This window comes from Acomys minous (assembly GCF_964271855.1).
Source record: "Acomys minous genome assembly, chromosome: 5".
Lineage (NCBI taxonomy): Eukaryota > Metazoa > Chordata > Mammalia > Rodentia > Muridae > Acomys > Acomys minous.
Window position 1 is genome coordinate 84,436,109 of NC_140494.1, and position 23,400 is coordinate 84,459,508.

The window sequence follows — 23,400 nt, forward strand, 5'->3', positions numbered from 1 at the left end:
TGCTGGGATTAAAGGCGTGCGCCACCACTGCCCGGCTGTAGCCACTGCTCTTAACTGTTAAGCTATCTCTCAAGCTACTTTATTTACTTTTTGGTTTTGTTTTGTTTTTCAAAACAAGGTTTTTCTGAGATTAAAGGTCAACCCTGAAAATATGCATATAGGTAGCATCATACAGACTGAACAGTTTATATTTAGGATTATAATTCATATACATATATGCATGAAGTAACAGTGAAAAAATAAGAGGCCATGAATTTGAAAGAGAACAGAATGGTGTATATGGGAGGGTTTAAAAGGAGGAAAAAGAAAGGAGAAATGTTATTATCAGATTATAAACTAAAAAAAAATATTTATTTTTAAAAAGATTTATTCGTTTTTATTTTATGTGTATGGGGTTTTGCCTGCATGTGTGTATGTCTGTGCACTGTATGTCCCCTGTTGGAAGAGGCCAGAGAGGGTGTTAGATTCCCTGGAACTGGAGTTACAGGGGATTGTTGGCTGTCACACTGTTGTTTAACAGTTTTCCCCAAGACTGAAACATTCCACCCTGCAGGAAACTCCTAAAGCAGGAAGGTAAATGGCTCAGAATGGCTTCAGGAAGTCCCTGAAACTGACCAGATTCACCTGGCCTCTTCCTGCCAGTCAGCAGTAAGAGCTCATAATCTTCTCAGAGGATTGGAAACTGACCTGCAAAGAAGACTCAGGCCAGTCCAGCTGCCTGGAGGAGCAGAAACCAGCCAAAGCTGCCTGGAAGAGGTTTAGACCAGAGTCCCTTGGAAACGACACTGTCCACCCTGCTGAGCTGCCCGCAGGCTGTGCAGTGAGCTCCAGCTTCCCAGCTTTGTGAGCGGTCACCCATGCTGGGTGGGCTTTGGTGGTGCAGCTGTCTGTGAGTCACTTCTGCTCCTGTGAGGAACCCCTCACCCAGATTCCTGTAAGTAACCCCAACAGAACTCACCAAGTTGGACTTTGGTGGTATCTGTGCTTTGGTCTGTCGTGGGGTCCCTATCTGGGGTCGAGTGTTGTGTCTCCCCTGGAAAAGTTCTGTCTCACAGCACATGTGGGTGCTGAGAATCGAACCCAGGTCCTCTGGAAGCACAGCTAATGCTTCTAACTGGTGAGCCATCGCCCTGACGCGCTCCCCATTTGTAGAGACATGGTTTTCCTGTGTTCCGTGCTCGCTTCAAGCTCACTAGGACAAGTTCACTGTCAGGGCTGGTGGACTTGACTGGGAATCCCAGCTCCATGGAGGTGGAGGCAAGGCGACTGAAGGTTCAGGGCTAGCCTGGGCAAATTAGCAACTCTACATAGAAAGTACAAGGAGTGGACTGGAGATGGGGATGAGGTTAGACTGTTAGAGTGCCCAACAAGGCCCTGGGTTCCAGCCCCAGCACCCCCTAAACTAGGCTGGTTACATGTGTTTGTAATCCTAACATTCCGGAACTGGAGGCGGTAGGACTGCAAATTCAAGGTAGCCTGAGCTACAGAGTGAGCTCCAGGTTAGCCAGGGCAACTTAATGAGACCTCATCTCAAAATAAAAAAGGGAGGGGGTTGGGAGGATGGCTCAGTGGAAAAGGACTTGCGGTGGTGGTGTGAGGGCAGGAACCCTCGGAAATTCCGGGTAGGTGAGTGTGGCAGGGAGCTGCAACCCTAGCACACGGGAGACACAGGCGGGCTGTAGAAGCAGCCATCCGGCTACACTGTTGCACAGTCAGCTGGGGTCAGGGAGAGACTGACTCAATAGATACAGTGGAGGGGGCTGGAGAGCTGGCTCAGTGGTTAAGAGCACTGCCTGCTCTTCCGAAGGACCCGGGTTCAATTCCCAGCAACCATACGGCAACTCACAACTGTCTGTAACTCCAAGATCTGACACCCTCACACCAATGTACATAGATTAAATAAAAAAAATATATATATATATAAAAGATATGGTGGAGAGTGATGAATGAAGACACTGAATGTCAGTTCTGATCCCCCCCCCCATGTGCACACATATGTGCACATATACCTACACAAACACATGCACCACACCACAGACACAAAAACATGGTCTCATGTGCAAACACATGCATACAGTACACACACCCACGAAAAACTAAAAGCTAAACAAACAAATGAAAAACACTGACCGAGAGCCTTCCCATGTACACACCCACATGCATCCACAAACATGTGAACACACATGACCTGTATGCATGAGGCAGAGGTGGGCAGATCTCTGAGTCTGAGGCTAGCCAGGTCCACTTAGTGAGTTCCAGGCCTGCCAAGGCTACAAAGTGAGAGCCTGTCTCTCTTTTTGTTGTTGTTGTTGTTGGTTTGTTTTTGAGACAAGGTTTCTCTGTGTAGCCTCAGCTGTCCTGGACTCACTTTGTAGACCAGGCTGGCCTCGAACTCAGAGATCCGCCTGCCTCTGCCTCCCGAGCACTGTAAAGGTGTGCCCCACCAAGCCCAGCAAGAGCCTGTCTGAAAAAGGAAGGAAAACCTTCAGAAGGTGAGGTGAGATGCTCCGAACCAAGGACTTCCTGTCTGACTAGAGCGTAAGTGACTGATAGGAGGCCTAGAGGGTTAGGTCCCAGGCAGCAGCAGCAACATAAGCATAGGCATCAGCATCAGCATCAGCATCAGCAGGTCAACCACCCTTCACCGGAAGCCATCCCACCCAGAGAACTGACCGAACTTCCTCCTCTGGGTTGGGCCCTGCTGCCGCCTCAGCTGCAGGCACACGCTGGGACTCCTGGGAGAGCTGGCACTCCTTCACACTGGTCTTGGCCACGGCAGTCCCTGGAGGCCTGAGCTGCGGGCACTCGGCTGTGCTCGGAACCCTTGCCGGTGGCTCGGGGCCTTCGTTCTCTGTGCTCTCGTGTTCGGAGTTTTCTGCTGTGCTGGAATCTTCCGAGGAGGACTCATACCTAAGGAGGGACAGGGGAGGACACTGATGGGAACTGGAGAGTGCCTCTGTGGTCCTCTGTTCCTCCACATTCTGCACTGGGGATGACGCAGGGCAAGTGGCACGCTAAGCAAGTAGGTATCTGAAATCCACACCCCAGCCCCTCACTGGGGGATTCGAGGGCCCACGGTCCCCCATTTCCACACTGCAAGTGTAAAGCCTCCACTGCCCCACTCGCTGCACCTGCAGTGCTCTTCTGGGGCACAGGTGGCAGGTCCCAGCCAGATGCACCTATCGTTTTGCCTCAGTCTCCCAACCCTATATCCCTTATGCTTTGACTTGAATCAACAGCGACGGGCCTATCTGAGAGGGGCTCTCGGCAGCACAGCAAGCTCAGGCCCCCTGTCCCCAGTCTGCAGTGTCACAGTGGGAAGGGCCGGAGATCCACTCACCCGCCATTGACTCCCACAAACTGAAGATTCCTCTGGTGAACCTCAGGGTCTGCAGGGTCCTCTTTCCTCTTTGTGGGGGACTGCGTTTCTACAGAGACTCCGCCTAAAAGAGATGGCGCAGGGTGAGTGCCGCGTGACTCGGAGCCCACTCTGGATGACCAGGGGCCAGTCTCCCTTGTCCATGTCTGTTTACCTGCTTCCTCGGCCACCTGCGAGTCTCCCGACGCGGCTGGCCTGGTGGGCTCCTGGGCAGCGGTGTCTGGGGCAGCGGTGTCCCGGGCAACTGCCTGGTTCTCAGGCTGCGTGGTGCAGGCTGCAGGCAGGTGTGGACCGGAAGAGCAAGGCCCTGCAGGAGACTGTGGAACACCTGGTGTGACAAGAGATAAGGCATCGGAGGAGAGCCTGGTGCAGAGGTCCAGGCTTATTGTTCTAGGGTAGGTAGAGGCAGGAGGACTAGCTACAGAGTGAGATCTTGTCTCCAAAACGCACAGACAATGCTGGGCTGGACGGTAGTGCGCTTGCTTAGAGCTCCATTCCCAGCACCACAAAAGCCAGGTGTGGTGGTGGAATATACCTGCAATTCCAGGCCTCAGGAACAGAGGCAGGAGGATTACTACAACCTGGAGGACAGTCTGGGTTAGAGAGTGAGATCAGTCTCAAAAAACAAAGTGAAAAACTGAGGCTTGGACGGTGGTGGGAGAGACGGCTGAACACATGTTAAGAGCACGCACTGCTCTTCAGAGGACCCGAACTCCGTTCCCAGTGTTCCCAGTGTCCGTGCCAGGTGCCTCACCACAGCCTGACACCTCAGCTCCTGGGGATCAGATGCCTTTTTCTGGCCTTTGTGGCCACCCCTTTCACATAAATAGCAATAAATATTTAAGCACAAAGACACAGACACACAGGCACGCATGCATGCATGCACAGACACAGACACACATGCACGCACACAGACACACACGCACACACACACAGACACAGAAACAAGGGACAGGCCATGGAGCTACACGGTGGAAGGAGAGAACCAGCTCCCCAGTCGTCCTAGAACCCCCACACAACAACACACCTCACCCACCAAATAAATACATGCAAATTTCAAAGTTTTGGCCATAGCTGGGCATTGGTGGCTCAGGCCTTTGATCCCAGCATTTGGGGGAGGCAGGTGGATCTCTGTGAGTTTGAGGCCAGCCTGGTCTACAAAGTGAGTCCAGGACAGCCAGGACTTCACCTTGAGACCTTGTCTCGACAAACAAAACAAGAGAAAGAACTGACACAAAGGTTAAGGGAGATGGCTTACTTGGGACAGCTAGCTTGGAGTGTGGGGCCTGAGCTGACTCCAGAACCCACACAGATAAGCAGTACACGGCGATGCACTTGTCACCCGTCATCCTAGAGCCGGGCTTGGCTGAGCCTGCCTGGCCTATCTGGTCAATCCCAGGCCTGTGGGAGGCCATGTTAGATGCCTCTGGGACCACCAGGGGCATCCTGACTCCCAGAGTAGTACATCAACCAACTCCTCAAACCACCGGAGACTCACGATGGCCGGGTGCCACACAGTCCTGCCGACTGACAAGCTAGTCCTCCAAACTCACCCCGTGAAGGGCTCTGATTACAGAGGGAGGAAACTGAGGCCCAGCCACTTGCTGAAAATGTCGTCAAATGAGCTGCACAACATACCATGGCTTAGTGCTGTCAGGCGGTGGCCTCACGGTCCTGGCTGCAGACTCAGTCCCTCACACTCTAAGCCTATAGCATATGACACCAAGCAGGTCTATACAGCAAGCTCCAGGCCAGCCAAAGCTACACAGCAAGACCCTGTCTCAATTAAAAAGAAAAAAGTTCTGACGATGGATCAACTGCAGATCACTGTAAATACGCTTCCTGCTCCTGGAGTGGCCAATGGGAGCCATCAAGATGGCTTTACCAACAAGGTGGATAAAGGTGTTTGCTGTACAAGGCTGCTAGCCGGACTTGTGTGAACGAGCACTGCCCTGTCCCCTCAGGCCCACACACATGTAAGAGAGCACTTTTACTTCACGTATAACTTAGTGTACAAGTTTGTTTTGTTTTGATACAGGGTTTCTCTTTGTAGCCCTGGCTGTCCTCGAACTCCCTTTGTAGACCAGGCTGGTCTCGAACTCATAGAGATCCGCCTGCCTCTGCCTCCCGAGTGCTGGGATTAAAGGTGTGTGCCACCTAGCCTAGCCGGCTAGTCTAGGTTTTAAGGATTTGTGCGCGTGCCTGTGTTTTGTCTGCATGTATGTCTATGCACCATGTGCATGCTGGTGCCTGCGTGAAAGAGAATACTAATCAGTTCCTTTGGAACAGGCGTTACAGACGGTGTGAGCCACCATGTGGGAGCTGGGAATTGAACCTGGGCCTCTGGAAGAGCAGCCAGTGCTCTTAACTGCCCACCCAGCTCTCCAGCCTTTGTTTTTTCAGACAGGGTCTCACTGTGTAACTTCGCCTGGTCTAGAACTCACTATGTAGACTGGGCTGGGATCAAAATCAGAGCCAGCAGCCTGCCTCTGTCTCCTGCGTGTTGAAACCAAAGGTGTGTGCCATCCCGCTGACACAAGTGATGCCTTGGGCCCAGTCTCCAAGGACGTGCAGTACCCAAGCCTCAAGTGTGGGCTCACAGTGCAATTTCCACTTCATCTTGCTGCCTCTGCTGCTCCTCATCCTGTTGTAGCTTTGTGTCCTGTCCCTCCTTCCTTACGGCATGTGCTTCCTGCTGTGGGTACAGCACCCGCTAAGGGCCAAAGAATGGCTGCTCTCTTTAATGGCCATTTAAACAAACAACCAAAAATATCAATGTTTTGTTTTTGGACAGAGGGTCTCTTTATGTACTCGTGGCTGGCCTGAAACCCCATATGTAGACTAGGCTGGCCTCAAACTCAGAGATGGCCAGCCCCAGTTTTCCAAGTGCTAGGAGCTACCACCAGTAACTTGTTTTGTTCTTTTTCCTCTAACATAAGCAATTCACTGCTTCCTGAAGTTCCTGGGCGCTACTCAAGTTCTGCAAGGAACTTAAGTACATTCTCCACACGGGCTGAGTGTGGACAGGACTGGGTGGGGTGAGACACTCGGGTATAAATGTGTCCAAAAGTAGTATAGCCCAGGGTATGGCGACCCCAGATGACACAGAATTGAATTCACGGTGTGAGCCAGCCAGTGCTGGGTGTGTGAAACTTTCTCATTTAATTTTTTTCTTTCATTTACTTATTATTACTGTTTTTGTGGGACTGGGGATGGAACCCCCCAGTTGTGTATAATAGTGCAGGATTTTTTTGTTTTGTTTTGATTTTTTGAGACAGGGTTTCTCTGTGTGGCCTTGGCTATCCTGGACTCGCTTTGTAGACCAGGCTGGCGTCGAACTCTCAAACTCACATCGATCCCCTTCTGCCTGCCTCCCCAGTGCTGGGATTACAGGTGTGCACCACCATGCCCAGCTAAGTGTTCTTATCTGAGTTGTGCCTCTGGCTTGCATACTGTCTTTTTAAAGACAAGGAGGGTCTCATGTGGCCCAGGCTAGCCTTGAACTCACTCCCTTAACCTCCCCAGTTCTGGGATAGAACCCACAACTACCTGCGTTCTGAGCCTAGGCTCTACCAACTGAACTACATCCTCAGGCTCTCTCTGTGGTTTTGGGGTCTCTCTCTATAGCCCAGGCTGGCCCTGTGCTGGGGACCGTCCTGCCTTAGTCCTGAGTGCTAGGACGGCAGGCAGGCACCGCTAGGCCTGACTGAGAGCTCCGGATTTAAAGTGCTGGGGCCGGGGAGAGCTCTGTGGGTAAGGGAGCTCGCCCTGAGAACCTGAGCTCATCTGTGGACTTATGTGTAAGCTGCACACAGTAGTGGAAGCCTGAAATGGGAGGCACACAGAAGAATCTTCGGAAGCCCTTGGGCTAGCCTGGGGAACTAGCAGCAAGACAGAAACCTTGCTTCAAAAAAGGCAGTGAGGACTGGTGTCAGACATGGACATACCTTCTGTGGCAACATACTTTTTTGTTTTTTGAGACAGGGTTTCTCTGTGTAGCCTTGGCTGTCCTGGACTCACTTTTTAGACCAGGCTGGCCTCAAACTCACAGCGATCCACCTGCCTCTGCCTCCCAAGCGCTGGGATTAAAGGTGTGCACCACCACTGCCCGGCTTGTGGCAAATTCTTGCCCTACCCCCCAAACATGTCATCCATTTTAAGATTAAGAATAAGAACAGGAATAGTAATAAACCTTAGACATAGCACACACGAACACACACACACACACACACACACACACACACACACACACACACCCCTCTCCAGGCCTGTTGTCTCTGTCACCTAGGTGGTGTGAAGACTCAGAAGGTTTGCCACAAGACCTAGCAGCCTAAATTCGGATTCCCAGAGTCCTTGTAGAAATGGGCTGGAGAGATGGCTCAGCGGTTAAGAGCACTGTCTGCTCTTCCAGAGGTCCTGAGTTCCAGCACCCACATTGCAGCTAATACCTATCTGTAACTCCAAGAGCTGATACCCTCACACAGACATACATGCAGGCTACACATCAATGCATATAAAAAATAAAAAAATTTTAAAAAGGCCAGACGTGCTGGGTGTGGTGGCGCACACCTATAATTCCAGCACTCAGAGAGGCAGAAGCAGGCGCGGATCACTTGTGAGTTCAAGGCCACCCTGGTCTATAAAATGATAGCCAAGGCTACACAGAGAAACCCTGTCTCAAAAAAACAAAACAAAACAAAACCAACCAACAGTCAGAGGAAGGCTGGCAAGATGGACCAGCCAATAGACGTGCTTACTGCCAAGCCTAATGACCCGAGGTTTGGTCCCCAGGACCCACAATGCAGAAGAACAAAACAGATGCCCCCAAATTGCCCTCGAACCTCCACACACATAAACTGCGGCACAGGCACCACTCCCCACAAAGTCAATAGATGCTATAAAATAATGAAAATGAAAAAGGAACAGGCGTGTAGCAGCGTGGCACCCGCCTGGCTTGCAGGATGTCCACAGCCCCATCCCAGCATTGGAAGGAAAAAAACTAAAGTGGAAAAAACAAGAAACAGAGAGAGAATCTTGTTTTTCGGAAAAACAAGACCATTTAAGGAAATCAGGCAGGCACAGGGCATGTTTTTCAAGGACACGAAATATCTGAATAAGCTGCCGAAGGTGGGTGCAGCAGTGTCATTAAAGAGGATCAGAAGGCCTGGGGTGGTGGTGCATGCCTGAGGACCGAGGGAATGGGGAGGGTGAGGCAGGAGGATTACTTGGTAGCCAGCCAGGGTAGCACAGAGAAACATCATCTTCAAAACGCAAAACACTGAGCTGCTGAGATGGCTCAGCTAATAAAGGAGCTTGCTGCTAAGTAGATGCTAAGTCTGATTGCTGGGACCTATGCCACAGGAGGCAGATGACTCCCCAAGCCTGCTCAGACATCCACCCGTGTGCGTGCACGTACACATACCCACAATAAATAAGTACGTCCGTGAGTAACTCAAAAGGACATAAGGTATGTTGGCCAAGCATGACGGTGAACATCTGTGACCCCAGCACTGGGGTGGCACATGAAGAAAGGTCAGGAGTGGCCGGGTGTGGTGGTGCACGCCTGTAATCCCAGCACTCGGGAGGCAGAGGCAGGTGGATCGACGTGAGTTCGAGGCCAGCCTGGTCTACAAAGTGAGTCCAGGACAGCCAAGGCTACACAGAGAGACCCTGTCTTGAAAAACCAAAAACAAAACCAACAAAACAAAACAAACAAACCTACCAAAAAACAAAAAACAAAGCCAACCCCCCCCCCAAAAGACTATGTAAACAGTGCAGTTGGACAGCTATGTGTATATGTTTCCTAAGATTTATTTTTATTTTTAAATCAAAAGTGCATGTGTCTGTGTACATACAGGTGCCTGGGGAGGCTCCAAGGGCGCCAGAGTTACACGTGGTTATGAACTGCCTGACACGGGTGCTGGGAACTAAACAGGTCCTCTGGAAGAGGAGGAGGTCCTGTTAGCTTCTGATCCATCTCTCCAGCCCTCATTTCTATTTTATTTATATTTTTGAGACAGGGTCTTATGTATCCCAGCCTGCCCTTTAAGTTTGTCTTAAAACAGAGCAAAGGAACTTCCTTCCTTCCTTTTTTCTCTCCCTCTGAAATAGGGTTTCTCTGTGTGGCCTTGGCTGTCCTGGCGCTCACTCTGTAGACCAGGCTGGCCTTGAACTCAGAGGTCCGCCTGCTTCTGCCTCCCTAGTGCTGGGGTTAGAGGTGTGCGTTATCACTGCTCCACTTTTTTTTCACCCTTTAACTCTTGATCCTCCTGCCCCCACCTCCCCAGCGGGGTGACGATAGTCACCCAACACCCCCCCCCCCCCCCCCCCCCGGTCTATGTGACGTTGGGGACAACATTCAGAGCTTCACGCATGTTCAACAAGCACTCTCCCAGCCAGTGTGTTCCCAGCCTATTTTTGTTTTGTTTTGTTTTGGTTTTTTTTTTGGTTTTTCGAGACAGGGTTTCTCTGTGTATCCTTGGCTGTCCTAGACTCGCTTTGTAGTCCAGGCTGGCCTCGAACTCACAGCGATCCACCTGCCTCTGCCTCCTGAGTACTGGAATTAAAGGCGTGCACCACCACACCTGGCCTCCCAGCCCTATTTATACTTTAAATTTTTCTTTCTTTTCCTTTCCTTCTTTCTTTCCCTTTCCTCCTTTATCGGGATGACATCTTGCTATGTAGCCCTAGAACTCACAGCAATCCTCCTGCCTCAATCTTCCAAGTGCAGGAACTACAGACCTGTACAACCATGCTCAGTAGCCTTTACATATTTATGTGGCTGGGAAAATCAAAAGAAAAATATGAGAAGTACAGGGGTGCGGGCTTAGCCCAGCAGCAGACTGCTTGTCCAGGACGTACGAGGCCCTGGGTTCAACCACAGCTGAAACAATAAATAAAACCAAGCAAAACAATACTTTCCACCAGCTTTGTGGTGCCAGTTATTAAAAACATACTTTTCTTTTATGCACTGGAAAAATTCAGGCTGGCTGTGGTGGCTCAAGTCTGAGATCCCAGCTCTGGCAAGCCAGACCCAGAGACTGAGGCAGGAGACAAGAGCAGCCTGGGCTACAAAACAGAACTGCCTCAAATTCACACTCCTACAGCACGAAAACAGAACCAAGGGTGCAGTGGTAGAACGTGTGCTGAGCACGTCCAAGTACCACTTCCCAGAACCCCGTAAACCAGGCCTGGCGCTTGCCCCTGTAATCCCAGCACTCAAAGGGTAGAAGCTTGGAAATCGGGAGTTCAAGGTCATCCTGGGCTACCTGAGACACTGTCTCTAAGTAAGTAAATAAATACATTAAACTAAAAATTAAAAAAATTCAGAAGTGGGCCGGGCGTGGTGGCGCACGCCTTTAATCTCAGCACTTGGGAGGCAGAGGCAGGCGGATCGCTGTGAGTTCGAGGCCAGCCTGGTCTACAAAGAAAGTCCAGACCAACCAAGTTTACACAGAGAAACCCTGTCTCGGAAAAAAGATTTTTTTTTCAAAAGTAGGGCTGGAGCATGGCCCAAGGCAGAGCGCTTGCCTAGCATGTGTGAGGCCTGCGTTCCATCCCCAGCATCAAATAAAACGAAAGGCACGGAAGCCAAAGGCAGGAGCTCTGCCTGGTTCCACACCCCTGCAGCCCCAACACTCAGAGAAGCTGAGGCTGTAAGCATGGCCGTGGGGGCCAGGCCAGCCTGGATTACCGACTGGGACTCTATTTCAACAGCAGCAACAACCACCAACAACAACAACAAACAGGCAAACAAAAATCTAAAAAGCTAAAGCCGAGCATGGTGGCACACACCTGTAATCCCAGCACTCTTAGAGGCAGAGGCAGGTGGATCACTGTGAGTTCGAGGCCAGCCTGGTCTACAAAAGCAAGTCCAGGACAGCCAGGACTGCACAGAGAAACCTGAAAAACACAACAGAACAAAACAACCTAGACAGCAGCTGCACCTGGGTGGAGTAGGTGGATTCTGGGATTCTAGATTTTTCTACATTTCCCAACCCTTCTACAAACACACTATAATCACTTTCTTGTTGCTTGAGTCGGGGCCTCAGGAGCTCACTCTGTAGACCAGGCTAGCCTCCGACTTGGAGATCTGCCTGCCTCTGCCTCCTAAACGCTGGGATTAAAGGTAAGCACTAATGTTGTGTGTGTGTGTGTGTGTGTGTGTGTGTGTGTGTGTGTGTGTGTGTGTGTGAGAGAGAAAGAGAGAGAGAGAGAGAGAGAGAGAGAGAGAGAGAGAGCGCGTGCGCGCGGGGACCAAACTCAGGTCCTCTGTAATGTGAGAACAGCAAGCGCTAACCATTGAACTGCCTCTATATGCGGCCCTTGTTTTTTGTAGGTTTTGATTGTTTATTTAAGACAAGATCTCTCACTGTGCGGGGCTTTGCAGAATAGACTAGGCTGGCAAGCGAGGCTCCAGGATGCACTCATCTTGGTCTCTCCAGCATTAATGTTGTAAGTGTATGCTGCCACGAATTTTTCCTACGGGTTCTGGGGATCCAGTTCTGGTCACTGTAGCAGCGGAGCCATCTCCCCAGCCCAGGGATGCCTGTCAAACCACAACAGGGCTGCTCATAGCAGACTGTTGGGTGAGTGGGGTAGTGTCAGTGGGGTCCATCCTGCCTACCTCTCTCAAGCCTGGGTATATGTGTCTGTGTGGAGGCAGCTTCCCCAACTCTGCAGCTGGAAAAAGCAAACTCCTGCTCTGCTGAGAAACACAGGCCCAACTAGATGCTAAAGAGGTCACCCTCACCTCTTCCTCCAGAGTCCACCATGACTGATCATCCGTCTTACCAAGCCCAGCAAACGAACACCGAGTCACCAGAGCAGAGTCTGTGGCACTTGCCCTCAGATGCTTAGATTCCCTCAACACCTCAACTCTTTGTCCTCCACCTTCTAGATTATTCTAGATTTCACCACTCCAAGTCCTTGATCCCAGGGCCTTCGATCCTGCTGTGCCCTGGCCAGGTGCCTCTTATTGCTTCTTTGCCCACAAGGCTGTATCTTTCCCTGTCACATCTGATGTTGCCATTTGTCGAGACTCACTCTATAGCCCAGGCTGGCCTTGAAGCTGAGGTGATGCCCCTGTTTCCGCTTCCTGCGTGCTGGGCTTATAAACTTGTGCTACCACATCTGATATATCCAGTCAAAAGATGCCACAGGGCCTAGAGCTAGCTGGGAGCATCCACTGCACACACTGAGCGAGGCTACTAGGGCCAGAACCCAGGGCCTCACAGAGACAACTGGTCTACCACGAGCCACGCCCCAGCCCCTCACTGGGGGATTCTAGGCAGGGCTTGTACCACGAGCCACGCCCCAGCCCCTCACTGGGAGATTCTAGTCACAGGCACCACTGAACCAGGTCCTGTTTCTCTCATTTTTGATCTGAACACGTATTTCTCACGTGGATACTTTTTTTTACTTTACTTGTTTATTGCGGTCTCTTGCATATTTTCTGCAGGTTTTTTTTTTTAATTACATTTATTTCTTGGCATGCTGGTGTGCATATCTTTAATGCCAACACCCCAGAGTCAGAGGCAGGTGGATCTCTGTGAATTTGAGAGTAGCCTAGCCTACATAATTAGACCCTGTCTCTTAAAAAAAAATTACACTTATTTATGTATTTATTTACTTAGTTGGCAGGGGAGGGTGTGTGCCATGGCTTAGTGCATGTGTGGGGGTCAGAGGACAACTTGTGTGTATGTGGTTGGTTCTTTCCACTATGTGGGTGTCTGGGTCAGGCACAGTGGTACATGCCTTCAATCCCAGCACTCGGGAGGCAGAGGAAGGTAGATCTTGGTGAACTGGAGGCTAGCCTGGTCTCCATGGCTCCAAGCTAACCAGGGTTACATAGTCATACCCTATCTCAAAACCCAAACAAGCTGGACATGGTAGCACATACCTGTAGTCCCAGCTCTCAGGGAGGCAGAGACAGGCAGATCTCTGTGAGTTTGAGGCCAGCCTGGTCTACAAATCTAGAACAGCCAAGGCTTAACAGAGAAACCCTGTCTCAAGAAACCAAAAGCTGAACCAAACCAACCAACCAACCAAACAAACAAACAAAATGTGGGTCGGAGATCAAACTCAGACTTGGTGGCAAGCACCTTTACCTATTGAGCCATTTAAAGGGACATTTCTAAGTCTGCTCTCCTGCTGTGTCCCCAGTGCCTGTGAGACTAAGCACTAAACATCTGTTGAACAAGATGAAACAAACCAACACACTTCAGCTCCATCTAAGTGAGGGCAAGATGTAAGCTCGCTGCAGCAAGAGGGAGTGCAGTCAGACATGAGGGAGGACTTTCAGGGTGGCAGTTTCCACTTTCGGGGTGGCAGTGAACATAGTGTTGTCTAAATGTCCTGTGAGCATGAGGCCCCATGACTGCCCTAGGAGGCACGTCTGGAATGGAGGGTGCCTCTCAAAGATTCCAAGGCTGGGCTGGGCGGGCCCCTGGCCAGGGGCCAGAACCTCAGGGCTGGGTGTTTGGACGGACACAGAACAGAGGGGTGGTTTCCGTAGCTGGCCAGGAACAGCAGGGAGGCAAGAAAACACAGCTGGGCCCTCGCCCTGCAGCCTGTGCCCCTTGGTGTCAGCAGTGCTTCCACTAATTTGACCCTGGAACCTGGGGGTGAGATGTGGGGTTCCATGGGCCCTGGGTGCAAACCCTGGCACAGCGGTTCCTTGCCCTAAGCCTCAGTTTCCCCAGCTATAAGCAGAGTTGAAGTTGGGCATGGAATAAATAAATGCCCTGTAATTCCAACTACTCAGTGGGCTGAGGCGGGAGGATCGAGAGTTCAAGGCCAGGCAAGGTATCTTTTTTTTTTTTTTTTTTTTTGATTTTCCAGACAGGGTTTCTCTGTGTAGCCTTGGCTATCCTGGACTCACTTTGTAGACCAGGCCGGCCTCGAACTCACAGCGATCCGCCTGCCTCTGCCTCCTGCAGGCGAGGTATCTTTATACCACATACGCAGCACTCAGGAGGGGACATGGGAGGGGACAGGGAGAGAGGGAAGGGAGAGAAAGAGATGGAAACGGAAGGGAAGGGCTCGGGGCTGGAATGTACACCACAGCAAGACGGTCTCAATACCCCAGAAGGGAAACAAAAGAAAAGTCCCAAACCAACCAACCACAAGTAAAACCAGCCAACCCCATGACTGTCATCAAAGGCAGCAGGAAGCACTGCTTGAGCACTTACTGTATGCATTCACTCCTAGGGTTCTGGAAGGGTGTATCTGTATTAGAGCATGTCACAGGGAGGAAAATGGAGGCCCAGGGAGGTGGAGCCACTCAGCAGGGGGTGACACAGTGATGGGACCACGGGTACCTGGCTGCTGGCCCATCTTCCTCAGCCCCACTTGGTGAGACACTTAGCACAGCAGCTGGCACCCCGTGGCCTGTGCCAAGGCAGAACAGCTGTCACTAATCTTATGAATCATTCCGGCAGCTTCTGGGCAGCTGGTGATCTATACACAGCCCTTCCTGGCACGAGGACTCGGCACTTCCTCCGGGTGCACCCCTTCCTCTTCCGAAGGCCACTGGGCTTGGGAGGGTCTCCTTCGCGCTCAGGGCTCAAGGCCAGGCAGTGAGAGCTACGCGGGCTGGGTTGGTTCTGCCACTGAGAGCTGGCTACTCCTGGGGTTTTTATCTGGTGTTATGTGAACTAAGCGGAGAGAGCACACCTCAGCTCCAGATTCCTTCATCACTTCAAGGTCCCACAGAACCATGAGTTAGAGAGACGCCGCGTGACTCCTGACCTGGATCCAGCTATGCCTGACGCTGTCCACAAACAACACACTCTGTCTAGGGGGTACACGGCCTAACACTGATTCCTGCCGTTTCTTAATTCAACTCAGGGACTTTGCTATGAAACCAACAACAACCTCCAAACAACTCAAGTGCTCTGGATTATTTAACCATCAACACAACAAGGCAATACGCTAGATGCTCAATTTCTTTGTGCATGTATGTGTGTGAGTGTGTGTGCATGCACGTGAGTGTATTATGTTGTCTGTGCGTGTATGTTTAGGCCAGAGGCAAACAGATGGCATTGTTCTTCAGGCACTGTTTACCTTCTTATGTGGCCAGGGCACACATGTGCCACAGCACACCTGTGGAGGTCAAAGGTCAAAGGTCAGTTCTGCTTTCCCACCATGTCGACTCCAGGGATAGAATGCAGGTCACCTGGATTGGCAGGAACGACAGCCATCTTGCTGGGCCCGTCTTGTCTCAGACAAGGTCTCTCACAGGCTGGAGCTCACCAAGTCACCTAGTCCAGCTGGCCCCATTATCTCCCTGCCTCCCCACAATGGGATTACAAGTGGGCATGGGCTTTTTTCTGAACATGGGTGCTGGGTATCAGAATTCGGGCCTCACATACAGCAAGCACTTTACCAATTGTGCCCTCTCCTCAGGCCCCAAGACACCAAACTTTTCTGCCCAATACCTACAGCTCTGAGGCCCACCATGGAATGCCCCCCACTTTGATATGTGGGAGCCACTTGTTTGGCTGAGGATGAAGGAAGGGCCCTACCAGGACTCCCGTGACCACAGTCACTCACCTGCCATCCTGGCTGCACCAACGCTACTCCGTTCTGTAATACTGATCTTCTTGGCGGTATGCACGTTGCTGGCCGTAGCTGTGGGATGCGGACACATGGTCTCCACCACCTCATGGCTGCGGAACACGAGGGTGTTCTCTGTCCCCCCAGATGTGGCCAGGGCCTTCAGACCTGCTCTGTAGGGTTCCAGACTCTGGGCTCGCTGTGCAGGGGTCCCAGCTGCTGTGCTGGCTGCTACCTCCACTTCCCGGGGACCCTCCACCACACGCACGGGGTCCACAGGAACCTGGGTGTCTGGTGGTGGCCAGGCCTGGGGCTGGAGGTCGGCCTGCTGGGTCTGAGCCGCCTGCAGCTCCTGCAGCGCTTTTTTGAGCTGGGTCTCCAACACGGCCACTTTAGCCACCAGGGCGGCTTCACCATCTGGGATGCCCAAGTCCCGCTCCCGGACCCAGGTGCCCACCGAGCGGGTCTCTAAGCCAGCAGGGTCGTCATGGGGCTCCGGAAGGTCCAGGCAGAGCTCGCCCCTGCTCCGTGTCCCTGAGGGGTGGCCTAGAAACTTCTGGCTCTTGAGCTGCACTGTGAGCTGTCTCTTCTCCTCCTGGAGCACCGACAGCTTGACCTGGAGCACCGGGATCAGCTTGACCTGCTCCTCCAGCTGGCGCAGCTTGCGCAGGGCCCCTGCCATCTGCTCACGCACGTGGGCCAGGTGGCCAGTGCTGGGTGGCACCGGGGTGGACAGGCCGGAGCTGCGAGGTGTGGGGGGCAGTAGGCCCACGCCCGCCAGGGAGCTGGTGGAGCCCGCTGCGCTGGGTGTCAGGGATCCCAGGCCACCTGACGGGGCGGCCGCCTGGTCCTCCAGCCGGCGCCGGGCATCCAGCAGGGTGCGCTCCACACGTGGGTTGGAGCCGCCACGGGTCTCCAAGGCTCCGTACTGTGGGTAGAAGCCGCGGCCACAGTAGGAGTAGGCCGAGTGCCGGCTGTCCCCACTGGCATCAGAGCACAGCGACTCTGTGGACGTCCACCAGGAGCCTGGGCCCCGTGGCAGGGAACCCAGGCGTGGTCGGCGCTGCACAGCCACCCTGCGCAGTGTGTGTCCCTTCTCAATGTCATCCACGTACTTAAGAAAGTCCAGGTCCAGGCGGTAGCCATAGGGCGTTTCCACTGAGTACGGTGGGTCCGGTTCCCTGCTGGGGAAGGCCGCAGAGGAGGCTTGGCCAGGAGTTCCTGGAGCGGGGAAAAGCCAAGGCCTTAAAGTACTGCTGGGACCCTCTCTGCCCAGCAGATGGCCCAGGGACACAGTTGGCTTCTGCTAGAGCTGGAAGCCCAAGTAGATCAATGAGGTCTTGTCTGGCTCTGTCACCCACTGACGCCACTGACAGAGCTGTCCTTCCTCACACTAGGGCAGTCCTCCCTAGCAGATTGTCACATTAGGGCTGTCTCTTCCCCCAGGACTGTCACAGAGTGTCCTCCCCATTCAAGCCCTCCAGGGTCGCACCCTCTCCCTTCCCCCACCCTCCCACCTGCCCCTCACCTGGGAATGGGGCAGGCACATGCAGGACCTGGGCCATCCTCTCTCTGCTGTGGCTCCTCAGGTGTCACTCAGGGAACTGTGAGTCACTCAGCCTGCAGCACAAGCTGAGGCTGACCTGCAGAGAGGCTGACAGTCAGGAACAGTCTTCAGGGAGAAGGATAGAGATGAGGCCACCCCGCCCCCACAGATGGCCCCACACAGGTCAGGCACCCCCCTCATATACTTGAACACTCAACCTCCCCTCCCTACCCTTGCCTGAGAGTAGAAACTCCTAGAACAAAGAAACCAAACCTCCCTGCCTGCGTGCACATCTGTCCAGCCCTGGACAGGCTCCAGCTGTTCCCACAGCCTCCACATGGCCCCCGGGGCAGGGGGACCCACCCTTCCTGTGCCCCCTCCCCTTTGCCCAGCTTTGAAAGTGCACAGTGAGGGCAGGGTAAGGATGGGTGGAGGGCTCAGATGCTAACAGGGACGCTCCAGCGGGGATCGCACAAGCGGGCCAGAGAGAGATCATGGAAGGTGGGACCCCCCCCATCAACCCCAAAGCAGAGAGCCAGGCCTCTCGTGGAGGGCTGGGAAAGTGGTAGGGAGACAAGTTCTAAGAAGCCTTCCTCTTTATGGAAACAATTTTCTCTAAAAATAAACAGTTTCACTGCCTGGCTACATAGAACTTCCTGCCCCCTCAGGATGTGTCCGGATTTGGGGGGGGGGGTTGCAGTAGGGAAAGAGCGGGGTGGAGGACTGGGAAGTCAGAGGTGGAAGTAAAGAGGGTGTCTACAGGCTGTGGGCGGGGTGGGGGGAGAGGGGGTGGGGGGTAGGACATGGTGGTGGGGGTGACAATCAAGACCACTTGCTGACACCACTTCAGCCCTGGTGGCTAGCCAGGGTGAGTCAGTTCTTTCTTCTGTCTGCCCTCCAGCCACCTTGCTGCAGACACCTCCAGCCATGTCATCCTCCAGGGTGGACCACTCTAGGCTGTGGATGCCAGCAGCGCAGTGGATACCTGGGAGGACTGAGCAGCTGGGGCACCTGCTGAAGGCAAGGGGCATGAAAGCAAGCCTAGGCTCTCTTGTTAGGTCTCCCTCCACAGCTCTGTCCCTCCAGTCGGTCTCTCCGAGTCTCTTGCTTTGCTGGCTTCAACACCTGGAATGCAGTTACCAATTGTAGTTAAAATTGGCTCTGCATCTGCCTGGAGAATCGGTCCCGTAACAGGAAGTTGGTCCAGAATATTTTCTGGGGATCTAAGAGACACATAGAGGTAGGAAGCAGAATTGGGATAGCCTGGGATAAGGGCACTGAGGTGCAATGAGTAAAAATGAACAGTTATAACACCAGTTTGCCTTCCGGATTGTTTCATTGTTTGAGACAGAGTCTCATGTAGCCCAGGCTGGCCTCAAACCCACTATGTGGCTGGGCCTGACCTTGGAATACTGATCTACTTGCCTCCACCTTCCAAGGGCTGGCACTGCGGCTGGCACCACCACAGCCAGTTATATGTGCCAGGGATAGAACCCAGGTTTCATGTCTTTAATCCCAGCACTTGGGAAGTAGAGGCAGGGAGATCTCTGTGAGTTTGAGGCCAGCTTGGTCTACAGAGTGAGTTACAGCCAACCAGTGCTGCACAGAGAAACCGTGTCTCGAAGAGAGAGAGGGAGAGAGGGAGAGAGGGAGAGAGAGAGAGAGAGAGAGAGAGAGAGAGAGAGAGAGAGAGAGAGAGAGAGAGAGAGAGAGAGATATGAGTATCTTGCTATACAGCCCAGGCTGGCCTCAAACTCATTACCGTCCAGCCTAAGCCTCCTAAGTGTTGAGACTGCAGGTATCCTTCACCATTGTAGGTGATAACACCAACCCTTCAATTGCCATGACAACCCCGGGAGGCTAGCCTTCACTCAAGTTTACCATTGAGTGTGAAACTTGCCCAGGGTCAAGTTTCATGGACAAGTTGTTAACCTAAGCGGGGGCAGATTCGCCCAAGGCACACCCTCGACTCTACACATCTCATTCCCCAGATGTAGCGACTGAGGGGTTGAGGTTTAAGGGTCTCCAGTCATGTGACCGCACTCTGGTGACTCGGTGGCTGGCGGGGTTGGGAGAAGACCTTTCTCTCCCTACAAGATCCCTGGATGGGGGAGGCGAAGGGGACTGGAGGAATCAACAGGTGGGAGTTTTCAGCGAAGGGCCACAGGGTCTCCCTAGAGTGCACCTCCCCAACAGCCTGGGTGGATCTGGGGGTTTTCCTGCCTCTCTCTCTCTCCGCCCCCAAAGTTGAGGGTGAGGAGGGCCCGCCGGGGAGGGGGCGGGGCCTGCGGGGTCCCGGGCTAATGGCAAACATCTGCTGATCCGCACACCCGCCCAGCAGCCAGGCCCAGCTCGGTCGGACGCCCGGATGCCTTCCCGCCGCTGAGGGGCTGGGCCCGGCCACCAGGAGCTGCGAGAAGGGGGACCAGGGCAGGGAAGGGGACAGAGATAGACGAGAGAGCCAGAGCAGAGGGGGAGAGGCAGAGAAGGAGAAAGAGATGGAGGTGGGGTAGAGACAAGAGAAGCAGGGCCCAGGTCATGGCTGGGGAGGGGACAGGAGCGCGGGGACCCAGACGCTCCGGTTTGGAAAGTTTGGACGCAGATTGTGAGACTTGGGAGGGACTAGCTCAGAGAGAGGAGTGAGCTGTAGCCTCTGCTTGGAGGTGGATTAGAAATCCCGATAGTCCCCCTAGAGTAGCCCAGACCCCACGCCACCCCGACCAGCCCTTGGTTCCACTCGCCTGGCGCGATCCAGCCTTCGCTGTCCCAGGCGTCCTGCGCGCTCCGCCTCAGCCGCCGCTACCCAGTCCGGCCAGCGCGGTAGCCACGCCCCCAGCAGAAGACCACGCCCCTCCAGCCTCTCGGGCGCCTCTGCCGCGGGGGCTGGGGAGAAGTTGAGGGGTGGTCGCAGGAGTGCACGCGCTCTGGCTGCTGCCTACGCACGTCCTAGGGGCGCTCAGTCGGTCCCTGGCCACCAGCCCTCGGGACAGGGTCCCCACTTTCCCCAAGCCTGGTGCCCGCCCTTTGCAGCTGGGCGCTGCAGGGGGCGGAGCTGACTGCCGCCCGGCTCCAGGGCGGTTGCGGTGGCGGCGACTGGAGGTCACCCCTCCCCCGTTGGCCGCCCGGGGCTGGAAGCCATCCAGCTGCAGGCCGGGTGCAAACTCGGAGATTGCAGCCCAATCTCCTACCCCACCTCGTCTATCTGCTATGGAGCTCGGCCTCAGTTTCCTCATCAATAAAATGGGGCCAGTCATGTGCCCTACCTGTGTTCAGAAAATGCCCCTCACACTATTCACGGGCCGCCAGAAGTCACAGGGCACGGTTTATTGGTTTTGGGTTGGGGGATGCAACCCAGGACTCCTTGCGAGCTAGAAAAACACTGCCGCCAAACTACAACCCCAGCCCAGAGATGAACTACTTTTGTTTGCTCAGAACTTTCTAAAGCCATTCTGGCAGTGGTAGTGCGCACCTGTAGTCCCGGCACATCAAACCTGAGGACCCACGGTGATCAGGTGTTCGAGGCCACCTTCTGCTACAGTGATTCTGGGCTACAAGAGGCTGTATCAAAAAACAAAGGGCAGGGCCAGGTGTGGTGGCGCACGCCTGTAATCCCAGCACTTGGGAGGCAGAGGCAGGTGGATCTCTGAGTTTGAGGCCGGCCTGGTCTACAAAGCAAGTCTAGGACAGACAAAACTACACAGAGAGACCCTGTCTCTAAAAACAAACAAACAATGGACAAAATTAAAATAAAAAAAGAAACGACCTTCTTGGAAGCCACAAGGCTTTGCACTCGGCCTGGTACTTCATGGATATCACTACCGGTGCTAGGACGGTGTCTCTGTGGGGGAAGGGCTTGCCTCAGAAAGCACCAGGACCTGAGTGTGAATTCCAGTATCCATGCAAGAGTCGGGCCCAAAAATTTATCTGTAATCCCAATTCTGGGAGTTGGGCAGATCTCTGGGGCTTCCTGGCCTGTGAACTCCAGCTTCAGTGAGAGACCTGTCTCAACAGTGAGTGTGGGAGCAAGGAGAGGGCTCCCAAGTAAAGGTGGTCACTTACACCAGACCCAATGGACAGCCTGAAGGCAAGCCCTGGGGTCCCAGGTGCAAGGGGAGAACTGAGTTCTACAAATGGGCCTCTGACCTCCACATGTGTGCTGAAGCACGCATGCACCCATAAATACAGACACAAATGTATAAATAAATAAATGTAACTAAAAATAAAGTAAAAGTAAGGTGAAGGGAAGCCGAGCGTAGTGGTACACCACTTTAATCCCGGCACTCAGGAGGCAAAGGCAGAGAGGTAGCTCAATCTTTGTAAGTTCAAGGCCAGTGTGACCTACACAGAGTTCCAGAGCTGCCTGAGAAGCAAAGTAAATACAAAACAAAATGCGGAGAGGAGCCAGGCACAGTGGCTCACACCTGTAATCCCAGCACTCAGGAGACAGAGGCAGGCAGATCTCTGTTCGAGGGCCAGCCTGGTCTACAAGGCGTGTCCAGGACAGCCAAGGCTACACAGAGAAACCCTGTCTTAAAATACAAACAAACGAAACAAAAAACTGTGGAGAGACTGAGGTATACATATGCATCATACGCTTGTGCCTGCAAACCCTCGTCACATGCACACACTTGAACACACAGAGAGCACTCTTTCCTATGGACTTGTTGCAGTGTGTGTGCATATGTGTGTGTGTGTGTGTGTGTGCACTTTTCCAACCAAATGTCAGCTCCCCAAGGGAAGGAACTATGTCATCACACCACACAGGTTGCATATAAAACTCATTTTAAATTAAAAACAAACAAACAAACAAAACAAAACAGAACTTAGGATCCATCAGTGCAGACAGAGGGACAGAGGACCCAGCTCCAAGGACTTGTGGTCACCCCATGGAGGAAGGGGCAGGAACGACTCCAGAAAGGCACAGACAGCGGAGGTGTAGGCACTAGTCTTCTGGGTACAACGTTCAGCCTTGTCGGGGTCAGAGGTCAGCCTTCCGGAAACTCGATCTGTTCAGGGAGTTCCTGGGGGCAGAAGGCAGGTTAGCAGGGCCACAGGACCCCCAGGTCCACAGTGTCCCCAACTTCATCTGTCATCGTGCAGCTCCTCCAAAAACCCGTGTAGACTCTCCTAGCTATCTGGATCTGATCAGAAGATTTTTTTTCTTTTAAATAAATCACATTTTTGCATGCTCCCCCCCCCCCCGCCCCGTGTGTGTGTGTGTGTGTGTGTGTGTGTGTGTGTGTGTGTGTGTGTGACAGAGAGAGAGAGAGGGAGAGGGAGAGAGAGAGAGAGGGAGGGAGAGGGAGAGAGAGAGAGAGAGAGAGAGAGAGAGAGAGAGAGAGAGAGAGAGAGAGAGCGCACACAATCATTTACTGGGTCAAGGCACTTGCTACCCATGCAGTGGACGAAAACTGACTGCTGTAATTTGTACTCTGACCGCCACACATGCACTGTGACACTTACACGCCCCACGCCACTAAATCAAATGTTGTAATAGAAAAACAGGGTGCGTGTATACGTGTGTATGTGTGTGACAGCCCCCATAATGGGCACCTGAGGCTGGTAGAACTTGGTGCCAGCAGCTGGGGCAGGCGCTGGGTAAGCAGAGGCTGCAGAGCCTCCCGGAGGCGGCTGTAGTGGCGTTCCAATTCCCGGTGGTACTCCTTCTGGTCTGGTCCAATCAGAGCCTTGTTCTTTCTTAGTGCGTCCTCACACCTGAAGGGTCAAGAGGAGGCTACTCAGGGCTGGCACTCAAGAGAGCAACAACCAACAGAGGCTAGGGAATCCTTAGATGTGCATGTGTGAGGAGTGTGGCGACAGTCATACAAAGGCCCACGATGGGGCCTGTTCATTTAACCGGGGGATCAGGGCTGGTAGAGCAGGGAGCCAGGCTGGGTAGAGCAAGGAGTCAGGCTGG

The 23,400-nt window shown here is 53.2% G+C and overlaps 2 protein-coding genes across 8 annotated transcripts in view; both read right to left on the bottom strand.

The window, feature by feature from the left end:
- The window catches only part of KANK2 (KN motif and ankyrin repeat domains 2), a 31,561-nt gene extending 11,038 nt beyond the window's left edge, over positions 1–20,523 (bottom strand). The window contains exons 1-7 of one of the 4 annotated variants that reach the window (XM_084784163.1): positions 20,225–20,523; positions 18,469–18,608; positions 17,466–17,580; positions 15,935–17,158; positions 3,534–3,707; positions 3,341–3,443; positions 2,674–2,910 (exon numbers count right to left, since the gene is read on the bottom strand). In XM_084784163.1, coding sequence (XP_084640289.1) covers positions 2,674–2,910; positions 3,341–3,443; positions 3,534–3,707; positions 15,935–17,158; positions 17,466–17,502 — 1,775 coding nt within the window. In that variant the 5' untranslated portion in view covers positions 17,503–17,580; positions 18,469–18,608; positions 20,225–20,523. Of the gene's footprint in view, positions 1–2,673; positions 2,911–3,340; positions 3,444–3,533; positions 3,708–15,934; positions 17,159–17,465; positions 17,592–18,468; positions 18,707–20,224 lie in introns of all 4 variants that reach the window. The other 3 variants (XM_084784165.1, XM_084784164.1, XM_084784162.1) reach the window with 3 other exon arrangements.
- Positions 20,524–22,248: 1,725 nt separating this feature from the next.
- DOCK6 (dedicator of cytokinesis 6) overlaps positions 22,249–23,400 on the bottom strand; it is a 54,863-nt gene continuing 53,711 nt past the window's right edge. For all 4 annotated transcript variants that reach the window (XM_084781588.1, XM_084781587.1, XM_084781586.1 and 1 more), the window contains 2 exons: positions 23,037–23,198; positions 22,249–22,504 (listed from right to left, as the gene is read on the bottom strand). In XM_084781588.1, coding sequence (XP_084637714.1) covers positions 22,462–22,504; positions 23,037–23,198 — 205 coding nt within the window. In that variant the 3' untranslated portion in view covers positions 22,249–22,461. The remainder of the gene's footprint in view (positions 22,505–23,036; positions 23,199–23,400) is intronic.